This window comes from Calidris pugnax, unplaced genomic scaffold (genome assembly GCF_001431845.1).
Source record: "Calidris pugnax isolate Ruff unplaced genomic scaffold, ASM143184v1 scaffold125, whole genome shotgun sequence".
NCBI lineage: Eukaryota > Metazoa > Chordata > Aves > Charadriiformes > Scolopacidae > Calidris > Calidris pugnax.
Window position 1 is genome coordinate 796,223 of NW_015090906.1, and position 27,667 is coordinate 823,889.

Below are 27,667 nucleotides of genomic sequence, written 5' to 3' on the forward strand. Positions count from 1 at the left end.
GGTCGGTAAGTGTGTTAGATTTTTTTTTTTTTTTTTTTTAAATGAAAAACTTATGCAGCATATCTGGAAAAGAAAATCATTCTCTGATTTGCCTGGCATAGTTACAGTTTTTCAATGTTGGAAGGTAGGAAGAGAAGTCATTCCTTTGTAGCCTCGGAGAAATGAGTGGTGGGAGATATGCCCACCTGTCTTTAACAGGTGAATGACGTTGAGTGCTTTTCTCTTTCTTTTTAACTTGCTCTATGGGGAGAACCTGTTGTCTTGTAGGTCCTAGGTATTTCTATCCTTCCCAATTTTTTATTATTATTTTTTTATTTTTTTAATTAGACTGATCAGCAGCGATTGTGATACCGTTGCTCTGGGGTGGGAAAGGCCAGCAGTCTGTGCGAGGGAACCATGTCTGTGCGGGAGTCCTTTAACCCAGAAAGTTACGAACTGGATGAGAGCTTCCGTCTGACCCGATTCACCGAACTGAAAGGCACAGGCTGCAAAGTGCCTCAGGATGTCTTACAGAAACTGCTCGAATCTCTACAAGAAAACCATTTTCAGGAAGATGAACAATTCCTGGGGGCGGTTATGCCCAGGCTGGGTAAGTAGTTGCTCCTCTAGACGAGGTGTGATCCTTCTGTTTGGTCCGCTTAGTGACGCGATCTCATGTGTGGTTTGTTTAATCAGTTTGAAAATGGCATGTTGTATAATGCGTGCACAGCGTTCAGAAATCTGAAGTATGAACCTCGTGTTGTCATTTGTTGGCATCTGGGACACAAGAATATTATTTTAATTATTCAACGTCCTGCAGTGCGCGCAGCTGCAAAGTAGGAACAGTCAGGAATGGCCATCGTGACAGGCACGTGCTTAGGTGTTAGAATCCTCCTCCCTTTCCCCAGCAGATACTTTGTGAACTGAAGTTGTATCCATTACTTTCTGGGGTTCTATTAATAAATTGCCTTTTGCAATGAATGCAATAAATTTTATGCCATTAGATGACTTGCAGGTGACGTTCCCCTCTCCCTCCCCCCTGTTTCTGGGTCGGAGACAGGGAACAAGAGAAAACTTTCTCGCTTCAGCTGAGGCTGGGAGCGGATTTTTTCACAGTTGTCATTTTTTCTGTCAGTCCTTCCATTGTTCCCCACTCTTTTTTGCTTACCCGTAGAAGCTGCCTGGGAAAGTCTGTCTTTCCAAGACCTCTGTGGTTTTGCCAGCTTCACTTTCTCTTTGATATTTGTGCAATGATGCAAGCAGTAAGGGAAAACAACCTGCACAAGCCACCTACATGGGCAACAGGGCAAACGTAGGTATTTTGATACCAGCTACTGTATACCTAATGTTGATATAGATGATAAATTAATGTAGATAATGTGTTTAATGGCACTTCTAATTCTGTTTGTTTACTCAGCCCTACATATTCAATCTCTACTTTGCAGTGCAGAATGAAGTTTTTCCTCAATTTAGAGATATCCATGTAGCATTTATTCTGAAGTTATTTAATTATCAATTTAGTGTTCCATAACCTCATTTAAAATTATTTTAACATTGCTAATTGTCCATTAGCAGGCAAACAGGTTGCAGCCCATTATTCTGGTAGAGATTGAATTCAGTGAGAGATTAGTAAGGAGCCCATGTTCTTGCTTAAACAATGGCCATCTTTGTATGAAATATCTAGGCAGCAATTGTGTGTGGAGCTGGGGTGGCACAATAATTTAATATTTCCTAATGAAGGATGCTTCCAGCTTCTATCTCCAAATTGCTGTTTTTTTCTACATTAAATAAATTATTGACAACAGCATTTCAATGGGGCAAATTTCTAAAATCAGTAATAGTTTGGTTTTGATTTAATTATCTAGCTGTTTTATTTTTCTCTTACAAACTTACAGGCTCTTAATAGTAATGGAACTGCTAATAGATTTTTCTTCTCCAGCTATATGAAAAGATAAAAAAGTAGACTAACACCATCAATATGTAGGTGTGATGTTATGTAACAAGAAATCTGTTAGTAAGAGAAGGTGGAGAGTTCAGGTCTCTTAAAAATATGCTTTTGTGGTGAGTATCCACTTTAAAAAATGTGTCTCCTGATAAGTTTAGCATTACTTGCCTCTGATACCTTGTGTTTGAAAGGGATGGACAGGTAACTTTACAGCCTGTGCACCATGCTTTTGGGATGCAGTTAAGAGGGAAATTGCCAATAGCAGATGCAACCTCACTCCTTTTTAGTTCTGCAAGTGGTGTTACCCAGAGCAATCTTAAATACGACTGTGAGTATATCCATGAGTAAGAAACTGCAAGTTTGTTGTTAATTCTCAGAGCTGTTCTGCACCTTGAAATCGCTGTTTTCGGTCAGCTCACTGAACAGATCCACTTATTTAGTCAGTCGTTTTTTGGCGGCATAGAAAGGTAGCCTCAGAAGGACCATGGTGGCCCCTTGGCCTGTCTGTCAAGCAGCACTTCTGCTGAAGTTGTGAAAAACTGCACAAGTGAAATCAGTTCTTGTGGGATTGTGGCATGAGTAGGTGACCTGAGGGCAAAACAGCTCCTATAGATGAGCCACCTCCCTGTAACTGCTTATATGCACTTCCCTGGAGACGCTGGACATCATGCATAGTAGCTTGGTAGCTTCTGTGGAGGATGAGCAACCCTAAATTGCCACTTAAGAGCTTCTGATGGTATCCTTTCACTTCCAAGGCAAGATCATCACCTATGTACCTACAGCCTGTCCATTATAGGATCTCATATGAGAGCAGCTGGCTCCATCCCTGTACAGGACACTGCCAAAGACTGTCTTGTAGCCCTTGCCAGGTAGTGTGTCTCATTAATACATGGGGAAGAGTTACTGGGTGGCATCTGCTCCCTGAAAACTGATTGTTTGAAGACTCTTGCCCCATGAGTTATGCAGAGTCATTTTAGGAGCTTGCTGCCAGCCCAGGAAGGAGGTAAGGTTCCTGCCACTGCCACAAGGCAGGAGGAGATCGACAGGGAGTGCGGCTCAGCTGGCATGTTGTGATTTGTCACCTGCCACTTTTATGCAGGCTCTTGCCTCACAGCAAATGCCTGGAGGTTTTAGTATCGTGTCCTCTGTTGGAAATACCCACCGTCAGGGAACAGGCTGTGCTTGGTGCTGTGATTTTCTCAAAGGAGTTTCCCTGTCTAGCAGATCGTTTTGCCGCCTCTCAGCCCCACAGAAGTAAGGTGAGGTTAACACAGTTGCAGAAGCTCCAAGTGGGTGAATCATCTTTCACCGAGGGCCTAAGCTGTGTCTTGTGGTGTTCCTTTTGTTCCTCCTGAAGTGAGGAAATGTCCTTTATGAGAGGCTGTGTCCTTTTAAAACTGTCACTATGTTTTTGTTGAGATGGGAGTGACAGGATGCTGCTTGCTTTCAACAATATCAATTCACGTAGTTCCTCTTAATTTTGAATGTACATACATACAAGCACAGATGTTCTTAAAAGCCATGCACTATTATTATGCTGCAACAAACTGTACAATGCTGTAGTTTAGTCCTTTCTTTCAGCCATTTACTGTTCTGTTCCAGTCAGGAGTTCTCATTCTTTGCTTGGTTTTCCTCTTAATTGCGCTACGTGCTTTCTCTAAGGAAGGAATTTGCTATGTCTGTTTAGGCAGTATTGTGAGTTGTATTTCACAGACGTGTTTTATAAGTTCTCTTGTTAAGAGCAACAGATAATTAAGGGCAAAGTTACTTACGTCACTGATGGATTTCTTTCTTTGCAGGAATTGGGATGGACACTTGTGTTATTCCATTAAGACATGGAGGTTTGTCGTTGGTCCAGACGACAGATTATATTTATCCTATTGTGGATGATCCTTATATGATGGTAAGTTGGCTAAACCTAATTGTTAGCTATATTGCTTATTTGATTTGAGCTTCTCCCCAATCTGATGGCAATTTTGACTGTTTCTTCTAGATGCGCGGTGCTAATTTTGCCTAAATACACGTGAAGAGAGGCATAGTTTCATCCTGTAATCTTTTCCATGTCAGCCAGGACTGCTGCCATGCTGCTTTCTATAGGTGGAAGTTGGGAGAACTGCCACCTTTAATTCAGATTTCCCTCCATCTGTAGTTCTGTGGGATTTGGCTTGAAAGCCCAAAAAGAGGGGAAGAGAGCTGTCTGTGAAGCAGCAGACAGTAGACTCCACTTATGAGCAGAACCACATTGTAATTGGCCTTTTGTGAGGTTCTGAAATAACCAGGTAACATGTTAGAACTGGAAATGTGTAAATGACAGTAGCTGGCAGTAACACCTGGCAACTTCAGAGTGCTTTGTGAACACCAGTTTTCCCGTTGCACTAACTCTGCTTGCAGATGGATAAGTTGAAATGACTTGTTGGAAGTTGTGTGTGTTTTGACTTCGGTTCCTTCTTTGTCTGTATTTCATTTAGTCCATCTCAGTAGAGATTCCTCTGGTGTTACATGTGGTGGTGATCAGTATTGACTTGAACAGAACATGGGGAAACGAAAGAACTGTAAAAAAGGACTTAGTAAAGTTTTAAGGACTTTCTACAGGAGGCGTTAATTAAATGAAAGTTAAGAAATGCTAGAATTCATGTTTCCTGTGATTTGAATGTGACTCCTTTGCTTTAAGGCATGCTTTCACAGCTGTTTATGTGATTGCATGCTGCTGTTGTGGTTTAACCCCAGCCAGCAGCTGGAGCCACCCAGCTGCTTCCTTGCTCCCTCCAGTCTGGAAGGGGGAGAGAATCAGAAGAGTAAAAGTAAGAAAAATAACTCATGGGTTGAGACAAGGACTGTTAGAACAGGTAGAGCAAAAGCTGTGCATACAAACAGAACACAGAATGAATTCACTGTTTTCCATGGGCAGGCAGGTGTTCAGCCATCCCCAGAAAAGCAGAGCTCCATCATGTATAATGGTTCCTTGGGAAGACAAATGCCATTACTCCAAACATCTCCCCTTTCCTTCTTCTTCCCCCAGCTTTATATACCGAGCATGACCTCACGTGGTACGGAATAGCCCTGTGATCAGTTGGGCTCAGTTGTGCTTGCCTTCCCAAATTTTTGCACACCCCCCCCCGCCTGCTGGCTGGTGGGGCAGTGTGCAGAACAGAAAAGGCCTTGACCACCTGGCAACAACTAAAAACAAACACTAGTGCTTTATCAAAAGCATTTCTCATCCCAAATCCAAAACATAGCGCTGTACCAGCTGCTAGTAAAAAAGTTAACTCTATCCCAGCTGAAACCACAACAATCGGTTGTTCCGTGAGACCTGTTGGGTAGGTTTTGAGTGCTCAGTTTGAGATGGGGACCGACTCATTCTTTTCCAGCGTGCTTGACCAGGTGTTGTGCACGGACGCAAGCGTAGCTCCTTTGATTTCTGTTCCACAAGAGTTCTCTGTCTGCAAACTGAGCAGTCAAGATCTCAGGCTGGCCTCTGGAATACAGAGTTGTTGAGCTCTCCTGGGAAATGTGATTCAAGTGGCTTGTTTTAACATCGTGTGGGAACTTGTCAAGGACCAGGATATAAAAAAAAATAATAATTAAAAAAATATATCTCTATTGTTCGAGATCTGAGAAGTTTTTCTCACCTTGTAACAAAGACGTGAGAGGGACAGCGTGAGAAGGCTGTGGTGGTGGTGGTGGAGGAGGAGGGTTGTTTTGTTTGGAGACAAAAAGGCTTTGAGATGCTGCAGGAGCGGGCAGATGAGCCTGTGCCCAGATGAGGTTTGGGCCAGTGTGGCAGGACTGGAATGTAAATTTGGCCTTAGCCCAACTTTAGTGGTTGCATCATAGTTACAGCCTATACCCTGCTCCACACGCACCAGCAACTGTAACCTTGGCGTCTTCCAAGGCTGAAGTCCTTCACTTTTCATTCCTAATGAATGCTGCTCCCTAATCTGTTTGCAGGTGTGTAGTTCTTAAAAGCTGACTGGGAAACGAGGCTTCTGTCACAAGCCTTCTTTGCTGGTACCTGCAGTGATGATCCAGCAGGGCTGGAGCTGCTGCATCTTCTACGCAGGTTTCTCTCTTGGGGACTAGAGTACCTGGGGGCAAGAATCATAGAATCATAGAATGGTTTGGGTTGGAAGGGACCTCAAAGATCATCTAGTTCCAACCCCCCTGCCATGGGCAGGGACACCTCCCACTAGAGCAGGTTGCTCAAGGCCACATCCAGCCTGGCCTTGAACACTTCCAGGGATGGGGCAGCCACAACTTCCCTGGGCAACCTGTTCCAGTGTCTCACCATCCTCATAGTAAAAAATTTCTTCCTGAGATCTAATCTGGATCTTTTTTCTTCCAATTTAAAACTGTTTCCCCTTGTCCTATCATTACCCCTCCTGGCAAAGAGTCCCTCCCCAGCTCTTCTATAGGCACCCTTCAGATATTGAAAGACCACTATAAGGTCTCCCCGGAGCCTCCTCTTCTCCAGGCTGAACAATCCCAGTTCCCTCAGCCTGTCTTCATAGGAGAGGTGCTCCATCCCTCTGATTGTTTTCGTGGCCCTCCGCTGCACCGGTTCCAGCCAGTCCATGTCCTTTCTGTGTTGAGGACTGAAATTGCCATTTTTATATGTGGACCAACATGAGCTGGAGCACAGCCAAATACAATTTGCTGGGGCGTTTATGGAGGGCTGGTAAAAGCAGAGGAATGGTGAGACTCAGGAATTTTGAGTTGGTGTCCAGGCTGCACACAGGAGTGTGCTCTGGATGCCTCTGTTGAAGACAGACCGCTGCTGCCCTGCTTCTCCAACTGCTTCTTTCTCTGTTTTTAGCATATTTCCCCCCGACTCATGCCTGTTTGTTACCACGCTCTGTTTTGTTATCACTCACATGCTGTCCAGGCTCTGCGTCTTGCTCTTCTGCTCTTACCTCCTTACCTAGTCAATCCTCATCTGTTTTGGGGCGGGTGTTCCCTAACTTAGAGTCACTCCCTCTGTCTGTACGCAGTGTCTACCTGTAGCTCCTTGTCTGATCTTTCTTCCTAGTTGGGGGGAGACGAAGCAAGGAGGGAAAGCCAGAAGTGCAAAGGGACTCCAGGCTGGGTGCGGTGACAGAAAGGATTAGGAAATGGCTGAGGAAGGCAAAACTGCATGTGGACTTAGCTGAACTTCAGATTTCTGCTTTCTCTCACCCTGTCACTGCCTATTTTAAAGTGAAGTTCTGCAGTTACATGCAAAAAAAAAATCTGCCTTCTTTTCCCCTTTCCTTTCCTTTTTGGCTTTCTTCTTCAAAACACTTCATCCGTGTTGTCTGAAGTATCCCTAGGATGTACACCTGTAAAATCCGTGTCCAGCATACCCCTCCCCGTCTTAAATAGTTTGATATGGAAAAGTTACAGGCAATTGCAAGTATGTTTCGTAGTAAGTATCAAGCCAATGGTAACAGGACTGGCACTGGTTGCTTTGGTGGCACTTTAGAGATGCCTTTTTGAGTACAGGGGCTGGAAACTGACCGGTTTGAGAATGATCCTTCCCCCTTCATTCCAGGGACCTTTTTGGTGCTCTTTTAAGAAGAACCTTCACTCAAGACTGGGGATGGGGGTCTGATGCTTCCTCCTTTGCCCTTATAAATAGCTCTTAGTATTGCCCGTGGATATTTATTGTGTTTCAGTGAGACTAAGTAAATAGGTAGCAAGCAAGACCCAGCTGGGCTGACCTATGTTTGTGAATCCTGTGGTGTTTATCAGTGTTTGCAAGCCGTGTATTCTTCCCTCTGTGACTTCAAACTTGAGACTTGGGGTCTGATGCTTCATCCTTTGCCCTTATAAATAGCTGTTAGTATTGCACGTGGATATTTATTGTGAGACTAAGTAAATAGGTAGCAAGCAAGACCTAGCTGGGCTGACCTATGTTTGTGAATCCTGTGGTGTTTATCAGTGTTTGCAAGCCATGTATTCTTCCCTCTGTGACTTCAAACTTGAGACTTCTACTCCCTGAAATTGTTTCCATAGTGGTTTTGCCAGTTGGCAAAAGCAGTGTTAGGCTGACCTGTGACTATTAGAATAAGAGAGCTGTTGTCAGCCTGGTTTTAAAAACTTATCTGTCATTCCTAAGAGGGAATAAACCAGCAGTTTGCTTAGTAAATACTGAAGAGAGTGGAGAATGGTTTGATAGTCCCCTTCCAGTAAAGGAAAATGACAGGCTTTAGTGTTCTTAAACATCTGGAAATTGAACAGCCAATATCCACCAAACCATGCAGTAGGCAGTTCACTCTTCTCTTAATAGTTTTAAGATTTAAATGATTAAAACATATTCCAGTTCTGAATATAAGGGATTCCCCTGATGCCACTGGAGGCTCTTGAATTAATGAAAAACTGGATTATATTTAATTGTGATTTGAAGGTGTTATTTCATGTCATCAGCAAGTAAATTAACAGTCTGGTAATATAACTTTTGCAAAAATGCTGGATGTGTGATTAAACTGTAAGGTTCTGGAGATTGTGGAAATGGGTTGAAATTCCTTCTCCCTGCCCCCCCGCCTTTCTCCCTCTGAAATTTGCCTTCCAGCTAAAGTATCTTTCTGTAGTCCAAACTGTGTCAAATAAGCATGTTGTTTTTATCACGGTGGTGTTGCCTCTCAACTTTATGAAAAGCACAGATTTCAAATCATAAAACCAGATGTTGGTTACAGTTCTGCAGCTGTAAACCTAAAACAATTTTAATAAAATGCATGGAGTTTTTCAGAGTAACACAACAACATTTGTCCTGTTCATTAAAATGACCTTGCCATCCCTTAGGGCGCATCCTGTATCACAAAGTTCTGCGTTTTCATCAGGGAACTTGGTGTCTCACCTGTGCTGGGTCTACACCCCAACAAACCTGGCTTGGATCCATTAATTTAGTGAAATTAGAATAGCTGAACTCTTGTGATGCAAGTGATCCCTTCTCAGTTCTGTCAGCTTCATGGCTTCTTGGAGGAATCTTCAGCAGACAACCAGGTCTCTTGGGCTAATTTTTATTAGTGGAGCGGCTCACACACACACAAGTCAATTAAAATGTATGTGCTGTATCAAAATTCAGCCTTATCTTGTCGCTTGAACAAGTGGCAGTGTAGACACATCTCACACACTTTACAAGTGGTGGGGGACAGACATCTCTCCTCAGTAGCTGTGCGTGCTCCTCAGCGGTGACGAGACCAGCTTCTGGGAACCCTCAGCTCCTTAATCCCCAGCACATGCTGTCTTCTGCAGACATCTTCTTATTGACGTCCTGACAGAAGCAGCACCCCAGTGTGGCTTTGTGCTGGCACAGCTGTATCTTGCCAAAAAACTTGGGTGTGTAGACATGGACTCCAGGGTAGTGCAGAGGAACAAACAGCTTTCCCAAGGTCCCTGTCTCCTACATACTCCGATGCAGAAGAGGCACAGCGATGTAAGCTTTTTGATTAGCTTCCTTGCAGTTGTGAATTACATACCACCCGTGGTCATCTTTGTCAGTGTGTACAGTTTTGTGCTGGAATAAAGTTAATAGGAACGTATCAGATTAAGTAATCGGAGCTTGTTATCAAGCTAGGCTTTGTCAAGATTAATTTTAACTTCTAAAATTAGGCATCCAGTCTCAACTCAGCGTGGGATTCCTGTGTAGTCAGCAAGAGAGTAGGTTGACCAAGACAGCTGGGATGAATTCTCACCTTACCTGTGGCTGAATTCGTACCTTACCACTTCTAGATGGGAACGTTGCATGAAGTAGATCATACCACATATTTGGATGGGCTTCTTAATGCAGGAGACTGTGGAATAAGCAGCTGTCTCGGAGCATAAACTCATGCTTGAAGTTTTTCTTCATGGCAGGTATTTGTCTGAACATTCACAAAGAGTCCTGCAGATTTTTTTTGACTTTCTTTCTTTTTCAGGGACGGATAGCGTGTGCCAATGTCCTAAGTGACCTTTATGCCATGGGGGTCACAGAATGCGACAACATGTTGATGCTTCTTGGAATCAGCAATAAAATGACAGATAGGGTAAGATTTTTGGTACTTGCTTTTGAAGGAAGACCTGAACAGCTAAACATGCCTAGAATGTGTTTACCTTCAGTGTATTCTCTCCTCAAAGTTTGAACCCTTTTAAAGAAGATACGGTTTTATTGAGTGTTGCCGTTCATAGTATGGGTCTTGCCTCATAAACGTTCTGAGGTCACTTCCTAAAAGCTCAGTTTTCTGTGGCATTGTAATCTTCTGCAGCTAATTCCTTCATCCCCACCAAAATGGGGCCTCCTTTTGCCAATTCAGGACAATGCTGCTCCAAGGCAGCATTCGATTACCAATTGATGTATCGATCCAGATAGATATATTTCTGGTTTGCTTATGCCAGTTTGTAACATCTCTCTGAAGCAGGAAAAAACTGAGATAGATTACGTTTTTGTTTGGTTTTTTTGTTTGGTTTTTTTGTTTGGTTTTTTTTTTTTGGTGGAAGTGACCAGTATGTTTGTTTTGCTCCAGTAAAAAAAGGGGTGTTTATTCTTAGAAGGAAGTTGAAACTTTGCAGGTTAGTGGAGGCCAAATGCAGCTTGTTTTAACTTTGCCGTATTGCACTGCACTGCTGTGGTCGTACCTGGTTACAACAACAGTTCTGAGTTTCCAGAACTTTGATTTCTTTAATTTTATTTGGCCTTTTGAAGAATGGTTCTTCAGCATAAGAATGTCTCCTCACCTCTTTTAGATAGAACTGTAAAACCATAGATAGCTCTGTGGGCTAACCGTGCAGTTTTCAGGAGGCTGACCTCTCCCTAAGGCTGGCTTTTGTGTCATGAACTTATTTGCCATGAGAGCATTTGATTTGAGTGATTAAAGCCCTGGACTAGTCTTGAAATGACTTGTATGGAACTCTGACTTCTGTTTTGATCTCTAGGAAAGAGACAAAGTGATGCCTCTAATTATCCAGGGTTTCAAAGATGCAGCAGAAGAGGCAGGAACATCTGTTACTGGTGGCCAAACAGTGTTAAATCCCTGGATTGTTTTAGGAGGAGTGGCCACGACAGTCTGTCAGCCTAATGAATTTATAATGTAAGTTAAATCGCTGAACAATCAAAGGCACTGGTTTGAAGGGGTACGATAAAAATCCTTTAAATACCATGTTGTGATCTGTCTCCTGATAAATAAAGCAGTACCCTCTCCTGCTTGTATTTGTCCTTAGCACTCTACAGATGCCACATCCCTTTTGTACATATTTGCTTTTTTAAACAGGATGTCCTTTTACTTCTCCCTGTCCCCCAGTGTCTTTTGATCCCCTTCTCCTTTTGACAGGAGAGATAAGCTTCTAACCTTTAAAAGTATTGAAGACTGTTTTGGGACATGAATTTATGTGGTATTTATACATACATTTTAAACCATCTCTACATTTTAAACCATCTCCCAGTTATCCTATTAATGGCTGTAGAGAACTACAGAATTGGTGTGCTTACACCATTTTGCCAATTTAATAATAGCTGATTTTGAATGTCCCACTGTGGTGTGTTACACAACACAGATGAATTTGTTTGCCATCCTAGTGATGGTTATCTTATGCCCTGAAGTTACAAAGGTCAGTTTTTTTCCTATCCTATCTTCTATCCAATCTTACGTCTCCAGTAAATTGAAAGGTGTAATTTCGTGTGTATCTGACTGCAAGCATTGTTACATTTCAAGAAAGAAGGATTAGCACTTTTAAATAAGTTTGCAGCTTTTTGCTCAGTAATATCCCATGGCAATGAATCCCAAAGGGTAATTCTGCAATTAGTCGGTTTTTTAACTGTGCAACAAGATACATGGGTCTGTGAAAACGTAATTATCGGTACTTATTCCTAATAATGTGTGTGAATCTTACTGTGTAATTAATATGTGAATTCTTTGTTTTCAGGCCAGACAATGCGGTGCCAGGAGATGTGCTTGTATTAACTAAACCCTTGGGAACACAAGTGGCTGTAGCTGTCCACCAGTGGCTAGATATTGTGAGTACACTGCAAAAAAAGAAATAGGGGAGAGGGGGTGTGAGTTAAAGGTGACCTTCCTCATTCCCTCAAAACCTCAAAATGACAAAGTTCAGCAGCGTTAATGAGTGCACTGAGGGCTGGGTTGGGAATGATCTACCACCTCTCCCTCCTCCTTCCTCCTCAGTGTGTCAGCCTTACCTGCACACGTGCAAAACTCTTTTGGAATCAAGAGAGTTTACTGTTTTGTGCTTAGCAAGCCCATCTTAACTGCATCTAATTCTTAGTTAGTTCTCAGGCATTGCTGTAATAAACAAAATTGTTTACTAACAGAACAACAGAGTAGCGCCCTGGGTAAAATAATGCCCCTACTGCACCTGCCAAAGTAATTGGCAAAAGCTTATTGATGGCAATTAGGCCAAGATTGCTGTCTGTGTTCTTGGGCTTTCTGCTTGTGTACATGGAAGTGTATCTACGTTTCACATGTATTACTCTGTGCATTCAACAAGAATATTTCTAGCAGCATTATGTATGTAGACGTAGTTCCATCTGTTACTTCAGGCAAAAATGTAACTACTGAACTGAAAAGTGACTGCAAAATTGGCATCTACTTATGTTGTCTGGCTCCCAGTACGTGTCTTCAGAATTATAACTGCTCAGTTTACACTTTAAAAAGATGCATCTTTTCTACTTTTGGGACTACTGAGCCAATAGACTGGCAGAGAAGTGAGCTGGAATCTACTTTGTCTTGGCTGTTGGCCACTGCATTGTCAGATGAATTCTAATTACAAAGCCTGTGCTGGCAAAAGTGGGAGAGAACCAGCTTAAACCTCCATTGGCGTCTGAAGCATGAGCAACAAGAAAAAAAAATATTTTTCTCCTTCTTCATAGGGTCTGGCCTAGCAGTTTTGACCTGTGCACAATCCTGCGTTTTCCAATCAGATATAAGGACCAGGGCCTCAGATAATCTTGATATGATAATGAAGTGAAACAACAAGACACCAGTTTTATAGTACGTTTTCTGGCCATAATCTTACTTCTTAATATATCTGTTATTGTACACAGACACACAGACTTGCAAATTAAGGATATTTCCACATATTTCAACTACTTCTAATTTCCCTGACTGTCAACCAGAAACACTTGCTGGTCTGAAAAATGAGGACAGCAAGGAAATCAATCCTCCTATTACATGTAAACAGAATATATCTTTGCTTGGTAGGAAAATTTCTGAGTAGCTGTGCTGCCTTTTCTTTAGCATTGTTTAGTGAAAGACTAGGGAAAGTGAAACTAGAATTACCCATCACAAATCCACCCATAAATCAGGTTTTGGTAGGGAATTTGTATTGAAAAGTATGTGGGGGAAGGTACATAGTACAGCAAGTTTATGCATAGGCAAGAAAGGAAAATGAGTGTAGAGAGATGTGGCTGCAAAACAGATCTTAAAAAAAAAAAAATCCTTAAAGGTGAATTACTTCAACAGAGCAATAGAGAATGAGTTTCTGGTGATAAGTGGAAGGAAGATCCAGGTGGAGGCAAAATTTGTCCTCCTTGCTTGTTTGCTGTCCTCCTGCACTGTTGCAGCCAAGCCCCAGCTGTGTTGCTGGCAGGGGTGCCCTGGGGTGCAAGGGAAGAGACTGCAAAGAGTCTGGGAGGAGCTGGGCTCCCAGGGGACCAGGTCAGGGTGATTAATCAGTTTTCTGTGGCTTTGGCTGCCAGGCTGATGGTATGGGCTGATTAGGCTGGTCCACGGCTGGACCTTTTCCAGCTGAAAAGCATAAAAGGGATTGCTGTGATGTGCCCCTTCAGAAGAGGTTTTCTAGCCCTTGTGGTTGTCTACTAGACCCTTCCCATTTGGAAATTTGAAAATTGGGGGATTTTTGTAAACTTTTCTGCCTTTGTCTCCTCTCTACTAACCCCAGAATCTGAATGCTATAGTGGAGCAGAATTTGCATCTAATTTGTATCCTACCTGTGTTTGTGGCTCTTCTGGCCTCAGCTTTGAGTTCTGCTTCCACCTCATTTGTGATTTCCATTTCCATCATCTGACTGATTTCCATCCCATGATCAGCCTCAGAATCATGGTTTTTGAACACTGAGGCAGAATGACTGCTCAGTTTTTCAGTCACACCCACAGTAAGAATAACCACTATTCTGTCCTCTCTCTAATAGCCTCATTTATGTTTTTTTTTTTAACTTGCGTTCTCTCTCTCACTTAATTGGTCAGGCCCAGTTCAGCCTAATTTCAGAAGCTCTGCTCTTACTGCCATAATTCCTTGCTCTTTAACAAATGATTTGTTTAGGCTGACCAGTCGCTTCCCCCTCGTGCCATTTCTGGGTTCTCTCTTACACCCCTCAAAGTCAGCACTAATTATTTTTAAGGATAAGAGCCTCTTTGACAAGATCCTTCCTCAGTGCAGCATCATATACCAATTCTTAGTAGTTTTTGCACCTTTAATTTAGTAATGAGTTTGTTCTATGTGTTTATTTTGTGGAGTGGCAGTGTAGGCACTGTAGCTTTACAAAAAAAAATCCTATTTCTGTTTATTTTCGGTTCTCTGTAATTATATTTCCGTTGCAAAAAAAAAAAAAGGCAGAAAATTAAACCAGTTTGTAGTGTTGCTCTTAACAGGTAAACAGTTGCTTTGTTTCATTCTGGATCTGGAATTACTTCAGCTTTGAATGAAACAATTGCCCTTTATAAAGGTACCATTTCTTAAATTGCTCCGAGACGATTTTTGGATGAAAAGCATTGCTTAGTGTGTGATGGAGGCATGAATCCGGACAAGACACTGGAGGATGGGTGGAAGGAGATGCAGATATTAAACTGTAAAGGAAGTTTATGAAACTGCCCTAATCCTAACTCACTGGAGTTGACTACATCCTGCCTCAGCATACGTTCCTCAGACCTGGATTTGTGGGTATCAGTGGCCTTTCTTAATCTAAGTGTTCAGATGTGAAATCAAGAGTTTTCTCTTAAAAAAAGCAAACAAACAAACAAAAAAAACCAACCAAACAAAACCCACCCAAGAAGCCAGAGATTACAAATTTCAGCATCCAGCAACAAATTTCATTTGGTTGAGGAGTTCAAGGCAGAGAGTTGCCTTGAAGGAGTTCTTTGCCCCAGGGTAGGTTATACCACTCCACTCTGCTGCTGAAACCAAGATGTGAGGTGCTTAGTGCCTAATAGACCTTTAAATGAGCTTCACTTTGGTACAGGGCTGAGGCACACACCTCTGACTGTTGAACCTTTTGCCCCTCTTTGACTGAGATTAAAAAAAGAACAAGTCCAAGTGCATTTTGGATGAAGGATTTTTTTTTTTAAAGTGCTGTGGGTGTGCTTTAAAATATACAGCTGAAAATCTAAAAAAAAAATCATCTTTATTTCATCCATTAGCCAGAAAAGTGGAATAAAATCAAACTAGTGGTAACGCAAGAAGATGTAGAACTAGCATACCAGGAAGCAATGATGAATATGGCACGACTGAACAGAACAGGTAAGAAGAGATATGTGTGTGTTGGGGGGGGGAGGTTGTGGGTTTTTCCTAATTCCATACTTAATTTCATTTCACTGCTGTGGGAAAATTTGTCACAGCCGCTTTATCCCTTCCTTCTGCCCCATCTTTCTGCTGTTCAGTGTTTGTGAAGCAAGCAAATTAAAATCTTTAATTATACAGCGAAAGCACAAATGCTGCTGGAGATGATTATGACTCACGTGAGTGCTGCAAGTAACATCCCAGTGAGTTAGAGGATGTTTTAAAGGGAAATATATTGGATTTGTTCCGTGTCTTCTGTGCCTGGAGAACTCGTGAGGGCCTGACTGTAATAAGGTTAAAAAAATTGAAATAGAATAAAATAAGGAAAAGCTCTTCATTTTTGTATGCTTCAATATTTATTTTTAGTTTTAATATATTTTTTTTATGTTATGTGCTCCCCAAAGTGTACGATATGTAGCACATGTTTTCTGGGTTGTTTTTTCCCCTGTTGTTGTGGTGGTGGGTTTTTTCATCCTTTTAATTTTGATAGGGATACGGTTCTGCTTTTACCCCAGAAATTTTATTCCAGGATTTCCCTTTTTTATTTGAATTACCTTTGGAGAAGCGGAGAATTGAATTAGGTATTTCCTTATTTCTCAGTTGAAGGAAGAGGGATAGTTGAATATCTCTACTCCATTTTTTTCAGTTTTCATTTGGTGTTTGTTAGGTCATTCCACTGGTTTTTCATTCTTTCACAAAGTTTTCCAGGAAAAATAAATGACCAGGATTGTCTTATGGAAAGGGACTCGGTCCTGCTGTTGTATTGGGAAGCACAGAAGAAGGGCAAAGCATTCTTGGTTTTTTCTCCATTGGGTCTTGTCAGGCACCTTTATATACACTTAAATATTCTTAACTGGAGCTATTGTGGTGCATGCAGAGGTACCCTTCTCCCACCCAGGGCCCTGTAGCTGCAAATGCCCAAGAATTTCATGAATGCATAGGTGGGAAGGCTGGGGCCCTTCCCCCACAACCTGCAGGCTTTCTTCTTAAGCTCTTAAACTTTAAGTGTCCAGAACTTAAGTTCTGATGTGACTTTTACCAAGTGGCAGGGAAAGAGATGTGAGAAAACTAACCCAGGATGAGTCTGGTCCTTGCCCTTAGTGAAGCAAAGCTGAGCTCAGAACCTCTCTGGCCCTCAGCTTTGGGAGGTTTGAATCTGGAGCAAACCTCTGTTTCTTAGACTGCTAATATAAATTAGTAGCACATGTCTAATAGAGCATGCTCATAAATATAACTTCAGTACTGTTTTTTCAGCATGATTTAATACCTTAAATACAAGTTGAACTTTTTTAAGGGTTACATGCAGTAGTGCTGAATTCCATTTCCTTTCAAGCAGGTTTTTTTTTTTGTTATTAATTTAAACAGTAAACCAACCTGATTCCAATTAAAGGTATGCAACTTCATTCAAACTGTGTACAATATTGTCAAAGCATTGCTTTTCTTGATTATTATTTTTTTCCTGATTTGTTTTTCTCCCCTCACTTCCTCTCTTGTAGCTGCTGGACTCATGCACACTTTCAACGCACACGCAGCTACAGACATCACAGGATTTGGAATCCTGGGGCATGCACAAAACCTTGCCAAGCAGCAGCGAAACGAGGTGTCCTTTGTTATTCATAACCTTCCTGTTCTTGCTAAGATGGCAGCTGTCAGTAAGGCTTGTGGCAATATGTTTGGCCTCATGCACGGGACTTGTCCGGAGACTTCAGGTAGGTGACAGTTGTACCACCTTCGTCCTTCCCTACACCTCCGTGTTAGAATTTAGTAACATTTCAACTGTACAAATCGTGGGCTTTACATTGAAAATCAAAGCTGGTTTGGCGTATAGCCAAGCTAATGAGCACATCAGCCACACAACTGTTCACAATTAACTTCCTCAGCCAAACTTCCAAACCACCACCCCATCCTGAATGCCTTCTGCTCCCTTCTGAAACACCATCATAGAAACCCTTGCTGTATCTAGAACATCTTGCAGTTAGAAGTTAGTGATGACTCTGAATTCTTTTGAAACCTGTTTTTCTCTTAGCTGTTAACTCCAGAACAGTGACTATCTGACAATCCCAGCACAGCTGACACAGTTTTCTCAAAGGTGAAGCCACCTGCAGTAGGTTTGCCAGTCAAATGAGTGATGTTCTGGTTTTCATAATGAATATGTGTGAAGTTTAGCGCTGAACGGGCCAGTCCTGGTGATCGAGGCCTCTGTCCACAGCACGCAGACATCCAGGAACATAAATTTTCTCCCTTATGTTTATGAAATCTGGCTTTAAAGGACTGGAACTAGCAGGAAAAAAAAAAAAAAAAAATTGGTCTCTGACCATTCATTGAGTTCTTCATTTAATAAAGCTGCCGCTTCCAGTGACAATGAATACAACAGGCATCTACTGAGAATCAGGCTATGGGCACCAAGTTAATTTCATATAAGCATTTAAACAGTCATCAGGTGATAAGAACTTCTGAGGTTTGAAAGTTGTCTTATTATTAAGTGTAGGCCCCTTTGCTGACTGGCATGATCATTGTCTTCTGCTAAAAGTCTCTCTACTTCATTTTCCCCTTCAATCTTCTGTCCTGTTCCATTTTGCTTTTCTTCTTTAATTTGACTTTTCTTTCTCTTTGGGAAATGGGGAAGATGTAGCTACAAATCTGCCTTTTCTCTTATCTCATTTCCCCACCTTCTTCCTGCTCTCCAAAAGTATTATCCAAGTTCTCTGCAGTTCACAACAGAGGGGGGCCCCTTGAAGCAAAACAGTCCGAAGATCTGGAAAGGAGCATCACAGTGAGAGCCATAAACTTTTCCCCTCGTGAATACACAACTTAACCAGGATCTGCTGAATTGTTCCTCAGCCATCTGTGTTTAAACAGACGCTCTGTCCCACAGAGGCTGTGTGATGTGTAACAGGATATGGGACGTGAACCCTTCCAAGAGTTCAAACCCAGCGTCACTCAGCGGAGACCAGAAATATCTGGTGGCAGTTTGGCAAGCTCTGTCAGTAAGATTGGTAGCACCAGACAGGTTCTTACTGCCTAGGAGTCCACATAACCAGAGTGCTCCTAGCATTTGTTATGGATTGGAAAGAGTCCAAAAAATAGAGTGGACGCAGAGCTGGGATTGCAGATGCCCCGTCAGGTGAGTGGCAGAGGTTTGTAGAGCAGTTGGCAGAGGGGTGGTTTAGCTGCAAACCCAGTGCTCCAGTCTCCAGAGCTGCCCATCCTGCCACCCCAGGGGTGTCCAGGTCTGTCTTTTCACCGAAGGGATGTAAAACCGTGCGGGTGTGTGCGCTGCTGTGAGAGTGCTTGGAAGCAGAAAAGAGTTGACTTTCAGAATCTCTTTTGGGACTGAGCAAGAGGTGTCTTCGAAACGCTGAACGGCTTGTGTTTCAGCAGAGATAGATGATGATGGGAAAAACAGCAAGACAGAGCTGGTTATTTGTGAACTTTAAGTGCCTCAAAACACGTCTATTTGGTTTCATCGCAGCGTTGCGTTTCTCGCGTTAGAGGTGGCCGTGGGGATTTATTACGGGGATTTGTGTCTGCCAAATGTTGGAAAGATCCATAACCACGTGGACACAATAGCTCTGGGCTGAAAGCTGTGTGAATGCAGTCCTGTAGGCTTTAGGCTTGCGCTGGATGGTCTGACACATCACAGCAGCGTGGATTAGCTTGGGCAGGGTGTGCTGAGATGCTCATTAGCAGTCAGACCCGGGCTGTTTCATAGAATTGCCTAGGTTGGGAGGGACCTTTCAGACCATCTAGTCCGACCAGCCCCCTAACTCTGACAAAAAACATCACTAAACCATATCTCTAAGCACTACGTCTACCAGTCTTTTAAATACTGCCGGGGATGGTGACTAAACTACTTTCCTGGGCAGCCCATTCCAAGGCTTAATAACCCTTTCAGTGTAAAAAAATTTCCTAATATCCAATCTAAACCTCTCCTGGTGCAACTTGAGGCCATTCCCTCTTGGCTTATCACTTGTTACTTGGAAGAAGAGACTGACCTCCGCGGCTACACCCTCCTTTCAGGGAGTTGTAGAGAGCAAGGTGGTCTCCCCTCAGCCTCCTTTTCTCCAGGTAGAACACCCCCAGCTCCCTCAGCCTCTCCTCATAAGACTTGTGCTCCAGACCCCTCACCAGCTCTGTGGCCCTTCTTTGGACATGCTCCAGCACCTCGATGTCTTTTTTTTTTTTGTGGTGAGAGGCCCAAAACTGGACACAGCACTCAAAGTACTCACATTTTGCACACTTTTTGTGCCCCAGGGTGGATTTCTGTGAAGGCGAGTGTCTGCCTTGCTGTGCCTCCTCATCCAGCTGTGAGGAAGCTTTTTGAGGGGGCTGCTCAAGGCAGTTCATACCAGAATACAGATTTGCTCTTTCTCCATTGTCTTAAAACTTCCAGAAATGCTCTGTCTGTAGCTTCTTCGTTTGTGAACAGATGTTTTTCAGCAGAGTGGGCAGGCAATGAGAAATTTACTGGAAAACTATTTGAATGGATTTTCAGACTGTTGGTTTTTTTCCAGTACACATTTACTGGGCACCTGTTGACAGAAGTCTGTGTTGGAAAGATCTGTTATGTCATCTGTTCCGTCCTACACAGGCGCTCTTGCTTATGGTCTATTTTCTAAAAATTGCAATTTTACATTATTTTGGGCTCTCTTTTAGGTAACACTTTGATAAAGGTTAAAGCTGCAATAGGGCAGTTACTTTCAAAAAACCACTGAATTCTGTTTATCAGACTGGCTTTTTGCAGAAATAAATTACAAAGTTACTCTAGGTGGACTCTTCATGCATGGATCTATTTTTGCCAGTCCAGATAAACTGTTGACTGGTGTTAGCCAACTTTTTTGATGTAGTAGAGGTATTTGTGCAAATTTTGTGGAAACAGGCAGATTGGTAGAAAAAAAGGGCTGTGTTAGTGCCTGACAAGGGGCAAAGCTAATGATCTCGTCCTTTTGTTAGTGATTATGGGGAAAAGCTATTAGCAGGGGTAAGGACACTTGGTTTCAATTCATCAACTGTTTGTATCTCAGCTCTTAATTGCAAAGCTTTGGCTAATCTGCTCTTGAAGTTGTCTCTCCAGTTCCTCAGAGTTGGTACCCCATGAAATGCTGCTTGCTTCACCGCAGAATGGCTCTGCTGCTTTCATTTTCCACAGGCATGTTGCAACAACTCCTGGTGGCCGTGACCTTGTACAGATGAAAAACTTCTTGTGGTTGTCCATGAGACAAAAACCAGAGCAGCTGGGAAGGCCAGTAATAGAATAGAATTCATAGTGGAAGACCTTAAGAACTTACCCAAAGGGTTAGACTGGTCAGTCTACCACAGGAATAATTACAATCCCTGCAGATAGGAGTCCTGCTCCTGATGAAGCTATAGCCTCTATTAAGGATTATTGATCAAACTGTGGGGTGCAGCCAGCAGGTGGGAAGTGATTTTCTTTTTTTTTTTTTTTTTTATTGGAAACTGGGATTTTGTACATCTTTTTCCGATCTTGCCAAAGAGTGTTAACAGGGTATGTTCTATTTTTTTTTTTTATTTGAAACTGGGATTTTGCACATCTTTTTCTGATCTTGCCAAAGAGTGTTAACAGGGTATGTGCACAAGTGATACAAAATGGCAGAAAAGAGAGTGTGTGGGGAATAGGTAATTGAGTGAAGATTATTCTTTGTGCTCTTATTTCTATTTTCACCATACTTCTACTTCTCCCTCTGGCTAGTCAGCACGTTCTCTGCTCTACCACTTCTAAACCTCTTTCCTGATTCACTTGCACCATGACATAAGTTTCTCTGTGATTTAGAGCCTTCCATGGGAATGACACGTAGTCCTTTTGCAATTGATTTGTCTGTTACACCTGGAGTAGTTTGAACACTTTCAAGCTTCTGTTTTTTTTGTTGTTGTTTTGAAACGTTTGAGGGAGGGAGGTGTTCTTCTGGATGGCACACTCATTTGTGTTCTTCGTATAGAACCTAAAAAGTAACTTTCACACTTCCACATATCCTTAAAAAATAATTCTTCGTGTTCAATAGCTGCTTCTTCCTCACCTCCTTAAATTAAAGTGTCTTTAGTCACCACAGAGAGAGGGCTGTTATGTGGAAAAGCAAACATAAAGGTGCCCAAGGTGCTAAAAAGCTGCTAAGATGAGTTTGCTGCTCTGTGTTGCAGTGCTTCACACATTTGCAACATAGGATAAATGTAAGAAAGGTAAGGGATATAGAAAAGCCAATTACTCTGGTAATAAAGGGTAGCACCAAAACATTTAATGACTTGCTCATAGGCCCCCTAGAAATTTGCACCAACTGACAATGAAGCTCGTTCTGGTAATGGACTTGCCAAGACACCTTTTCCAGTGCTTTGGGAAGCTTAGGATAGAATTGTTCTTAGATTTAATAACTGAATGGCAAGGCTGCTAGCTAATTATTGTGCTGCTTCTGAAAAGCATCCTATAGCAAATAAGATATTTTTCAGTTGTCTCTGAGAAAAAAGTCTTCTGGGAAAAGCTAAAAAAGGTTAGAAAATTCCCTGACAAAGGAGTCAAAAGGACTCGCAGGGAGGATCAAGCCTATGTTTAATTTTCTGCCTCTTGCATTCTCTGGTAACAATCCCTACGTTGATGAATGATGTCATTGCAGGCAGTGGGGTTACTTGCAGAATCAGCTGCTGCCAATATGTGGTTGCAGGTACCTGAATATGACGTTTACCCAAAATGTTTCTGTGTAGAGGCCCTTTGCAGTCCTCTGTTGGAAGCTGACAATGCTGGTGTTGTTTCAGTAAGTCATTTGTTGGCATCAGTACCAGGTCCTTTTGCCAACCTCTTTTGTGTGTGTTTGGCTTCATTTGCATACCCACTAAACACCGAATTCGGGCACAAACTTCTGTGAAGCAGGAGCTGAGGCTTCCACCGTGTCTCCTCTTGGAGCCCTTGGAGTTTGACAGAACCCACTGAAGTCACCAAGTCCTTGTCTACACAAGGATTTGGCAGATCAAGGTTGGAACGCTTTGCCATCAGATGTTTTAACGCTCTGTTTTCTGGTTTTGTTTTGTTTTTTGTTTTTTTTTTCTCACTTTGCAGGAGGCCTCCTCATCTGTTTACCAAGAGAACAGGCAGCCCGTTTTTGTGCCGAGATCAAGTCTCCAAAATATGGGGAAGGTCACCAAGCGTGGATCATTGGCATTGTAGAGAAGGGCAACCGCACGGCCAGAATTATAGACAAACCGCGAATCATCGAAGTCGCACCGCAGGTGGCCACTCAGAACGTGAACCCCACGCCCGGAGCCACCTCTTAATACAGATGAAATAGCTGTTTGTTTTTAAATAGATCTATTCCTTTATCATCCTACAATTTAAAAGAACTGTAAAAAAAAAAAAAAGAAAAGAAAAGAAAACTTGTTGTGTCTGCACATCTGGTGGCCTTAGGTCAGTTTATGAGTGGATACAATTAATAAAATAAAATCCATTGCCTTTTTTTCCTGTTACATTAACTGAAGATGCACCTAATCTTGAGGCAGCTTCTGAGTTGAGAATTATATTGTTATCCAATACTGTTGATTCATTTTGAATCTTTAGACACTTATCTCTTGCCGCATAGGCTCTTTTTAAAGGTGCTTTCACGTAGCACAGACATTACCAGTAGTAGTGTCGAATAGCAGTTTGTGTCCTTTCATTATATGTATATTTATCATAAGTCTAATTTTGATGCCTTGAGTGATATTCCAGAGAGGCAATAAATCGATAAGCGACACAGTGGGTATGCCCAGTAGTAAGAGGGTTGCATGATTACATTCAATCTTTGATTATTTTTATTTCTTTTTTTATTTTTACGGTAAGGTTTAGGCTTACCGAGAGCATCTACGACCCTGGACATTGCTTGGTAGTGCACTCTGTTTAAACGAGCAAGTGCTGACTTTGCATGGAAAGCGCTTCAGAGTCGAAGGAGTCATTTTTAATTTCATTATTTGTAGACCTGACGATATTTACTGTATTATCAATGATTGTTTTCTTTATCGATAGTAAGGAAAAAATAATTCTCTTTTTTTTTTTTTTTTTTTACAATGTGATTGGATGTGCTATAGTGCAACAAAGGTTTTGCAGACCAAAAGGAGGTTTCTGTATAATATTCATTTACAATTCACTATATAAATAACTACACAAATAATTTTTAAATATAATCAAACTAAAATAAACCTCTGTTCTGTGGATGGTAGTGTTTAATACATTTTATATTTTGTATAGTGATTACAAGCCTTTTTTGTTTCTTTAAAATCAGCAGCTGTTTAGTATAATTCTTAGTATTATTTTGTTCTTTGCTCAAATACATTTTTGTGCACGCTTTTGTGATCTGTGTTTAAAATCTACATTGCCAACATTGCAGCTTGAACTGAAGCTTGTTATTCAAAATAAATATTTAATTTTTTTTATTGCTCTTGTATAAGTGCATGAACTTTTGATTCCGAGCTGAACGAATTACAAATTGGAAAGAGGAGAAACCCTCGGGTTTTTTTTTTATTTTATTGCACGTGGAATTATTTTGGTGGTTGTTATTACTCCTTTGATCAATTCTGCAAGCTGTGATGTCCAGTGGTAATCTAGAATTTCTCCGCCTGCGTGCCCACGTTGGGGGCAAGTAGGTTTTCTCCAAGTGTATTATCCTCTTTATTATGTTTATTTTACTTATCAGCACAAGGTATGCACCGCTTTTGAATTGTTTCCTCTGTGTGTCCTCCTGGCTGTGCCCACTGGGAGCCAGAGGAGGATTCCAGAGCAGCCCCATCCATGGAAGGGATGTTGAAACCCACCTTCTCCCCGTGGCATCAGGCTCACGGCGAGCTCTGCCTCCATCTGCTCTGTCGAGACGCGGTTCTTCTGCTGGACAGGACCCAGTGCACTTCACTGAACCAACCTCTTCTTAAGCTCTTCCCAGATTGTGGAATTCGCTCTTTGATGTTCAGACCAAGAAGAAGACAATCTCGGATGATGGTTACTGCTGGCAGCATGAGTTACAAGGGCTTCTGTCTATGAAAAACGAGTCCCTAGAGATGAACCCATCGTGTGCATCCTGCAAGGTTTAAATTTCCAGTCTTGCTCCTAGTGAAGACTCTGGCAAAACCTGGCTCTTCTTTTTTCCACTGAGTAGTGTTCTCAACTTTTGCAAAGCCAGATTTTTTTTTTTTCCTTACCTTTTTTCCTCCTTGTGAGTAGCCTAAACCTCGCTCCTTTTCCTGGAGAAGGCATCTGGGAGTTGCGTGTTCGCTACAAAACCTCAAAGCAGTAACTTGAGGTTTTGACTGTGCTTTGGAAAAAAAAAAAATACTCCATTGTTAGGTTTTTCACAGCAGTTCTGAAAATAAAGCATCAAAAACCAGTTGTCTGTGCAAAAAATGCTGATTTAATTCCCTTTTTTCTTTTTTCTTTTCCTGCCATTTTGCAAAGTTTCTTCTGTATCCTTATACAAAGCCATGGAGCTTCTATTCATTTTCTTTATGGTTACAGACAAGGCTGTCACTACATAAGTTATTTTATTAGATTAAAAAATCCCTAACTGGATCAAATGTGTGCAAAGCCTAGAGATGAACCCATCGTGTGCATCCTGCAAGGTTTAAATTTCCAGTCTTGCTCCTAGTGAAGACTCTGGCAAAACCTGGCTCTTCTTTTTTCCACTGAGTAGTGTTCTCAACTTTTGCAAAGCTAGATCTTTTTTTTTTCCTACCTTTTTTCCTCCTTGTGAGTAGCCTAAACCTCGCTCCTTTTCCTGGAGAAGGCATCTGGGAGTTGCGTGTTCGCCACAAAAACTCAAAGCAGTAACTGAGTTTTTGACTGTGCTTTGGAAAAAAAAAGTAATCCATTGTTAGGTTTTTCACAGCAGTTCTGAAAATAAAGCATCAAAAACCAGTTGTCTGTGCAAAAAATGCTGATTTAATTCCCTTTTTTCTTTTTTCTTTTCCTGCCATTTTGCAAAGTTTCTTCTGTATCCTTATACAAAGCCATGGAGCTTCTATTCATTTTCTTTATGGTTACAGACAAGGCTGTCACTACATAAGTTATTTTATTAGATTAAAAAATCCCTAACTGGATCAAATGTGTGCAAAGCAGTTGAATACTTGGTGTGAAAATACTTGTTATCTGTTATGTTTGAAACTGGTGCTAGATGCATGGAAGCTCACCTTGAGCAGAAAAACGTACTGATTGGTAGACAGTAGGGGTTTTTTTTCACTTGTCATGTTGATTAATCCATCAGCCGGGTGTGAAACCAACGCTTCTCCATCCCTAGATGTGCCTCGAATGGCAGAAGGTTCATCTTCCAAGGTTGTGTGGAGGAAGGTTGCCCAGCCAGCCCGGTGAGTGAAAATTCACAAAGCCAGCTTTTCATGGAAAGTCTAGACTTTCAGCAGAAAACTTCCCTTTGCAGCTGCTGAAGGCAGCTACAAGCAAAACCCCTCTTGGGTGAACCCGATGGCCGAAGCCTCTCCTGATGTTTCCTGATGGCTGGAATTTGCATCCCAAAGTGCTTCCTGGCAATGTGCTGCTGAGTGGGTGATTATTGAGTTGGGAAGTCCTCCGTTAGTGTCACCTAATCAGTTAAGGAGTGCAGTGATTTGTTCAAGATGTTTTATGATTTGTTTTGCTAAAATAAGAGATTGAAGATCAAGCATAAGCTGGAGGAGGGTATATTGTACTGGGCCAGCACGTCCAAAGACATGCAGCTTGAAGGAACATCTCCTTTAAATGAAGTTTTTTGGGATGGTGGCATCAAAATATCTGAGAAAGCAACAGCAGTTGTTCTTATTGGCTGTGTCTTGTCATTTATATAAAATGTTAATGTATTTTTGTTTGCATACACAGGTACCTCTGCGTGCACCAACTTCCACCCCACAGTCGCTCTGAGAAAGCTGCTGGTGAAACTCCATCAAAGTTGCCAGAAGAGTGGAGATCAAGAAGGAAGAGTTTCATAGTGGGAATGTTCACTAGGCTGAGCAATATGTTTGATAAGTAGCACGGGTTCTTGGAAAGATGGGATCTGCACTCTCTAGTATGTTGGAAAAGATAGTTCCTCTAGATAGGAAAACTATCACTCTTTAAATTATCTGTGGCAGTAGATAAAGTCAGAACAGTTTTCTCCTTTTTAAAAAAATATATTATTTTGATTTCATGTGCTGGAAATTCAGGAGTGACCCTTTTCTGCTTAGGAGACAGGAAAATTGGTGTGAGTGCAGGCAGCAAACCTGAGTGACAGAGAGGGGGAAACAGATGGGCACGATGGCCAATACTACTGTTTTTTCACTGAATGTCTGGTGGACAGATGGGAAGAGTCACCTTCTGGGTGTACATCTGCATTCTGACCACAAGGTGTGGTGGCAGCCTCTGTGGCCGGTGCTTGAAGAGGGAGAAGATAGTAAAATATCCCCTTGTTTTAGCCTATAGATAGGTATTTTCCCCAGGCTGGGTGGTCGTGAGGGAGAAGGGGGTCCCTTTGGGGAGCTGTAGGACCTCAACAGGAGCAATGTCTCTGTGAAGGGAGACTTCTGCCTATCAGCTCACTAGCTGCTGAGGCCAGCTGGCATGGCAAGAGCCAACTGTGAAGGAAAAGCTTTGTTTTTTTCCAAGTTCTTAGTGCTCAGAGCTGGGTATGATGGGCCCAGCTGTCTCTGGTACTTCTGAAGGCATCTGTGGCTTGAGGAGCGGGTGGGCACCCACAGCTCGGAGGCTGGGAACAGCTGCAGTCCTGTTTCTCAGGCTGGAAGGAGAAGCCAGGCTGCAGTGCCTCAGTAGGTGGGTAGGGGTTGCCCAAAGCTTAAAAATACCGCAGAGGCCAGGAGCTAGAGGCAGGATTTCCCTTCGTGGAAGGCAGCCAGCTTTAGTCTGGCTTGTTCTGCTTCCAGCAGCAGCAGTTTAGACTTCAGCTCTTGTTGGGGGCTGACCTTCTGGAGAGCAGCTCTGAGGAAAAAGAGCTGTCAGTCCTGGTGGACAAGAGGATGACCATGAGCCAGCAATGTGCTCTTGTGGCCAAGAAGGACTATGGCATCCTGGGGTGCATCAAGAAGAGCATGGGCAGGAGGTCGAGGGAGGTCATCCTGCCCCTCTGCTCTGCCCTGGTGAGACTCCATTTGGAGCACTGGGACCAGTTCTGGGCTCCCCAGTTCAAGAAGGACAGGGAACTGCTGGAGAGGGGACAGCAGAGGGCTACAAAGATGCTGAGGAGCCTGGAGCATCTCTCTGCTGAGGAAAGGCTGAGGGACTTGGGTCTTTTTAGTCTGGAGAAGAGAAGGCTGAGGGGGG

General features: G+C 42.4%; 1 protein-coding gene across 1 annotated transcript; it reads left to right on the forward strand.

Moving 5' to 3' along the window:
- The first annotated feature begins 326 nt into the window (after window positions 1–326).
- Window positions 327–24,755, forward strand: SEPHS1 (selenophosphate synthetase 1). The gene is made up of 8 exons (XM_014949147.1): window positions 327–589; window positions 3,724–3,827; window positions 9,817–9,924; window positions 10,811–10,965; window positions 11,798–11,888; window positions 15,264–15,363; window positions 16,899–17,111; window positions 22,466–24,755. The coding sequence occupies exons 1-8, from the start codon at window positions 397–399 to the stop codon at window positions 22,678–22,680; spliced, it is 1,179 nt and encodes a 392-aa protein (XP_014804633.1). The 5' UTR covers window positions 327–396; the 3' UTR covers window positions 22,681–24,755.
- Window positions 24,756–27,667: the final 2,912 nt, after the last annotated feature.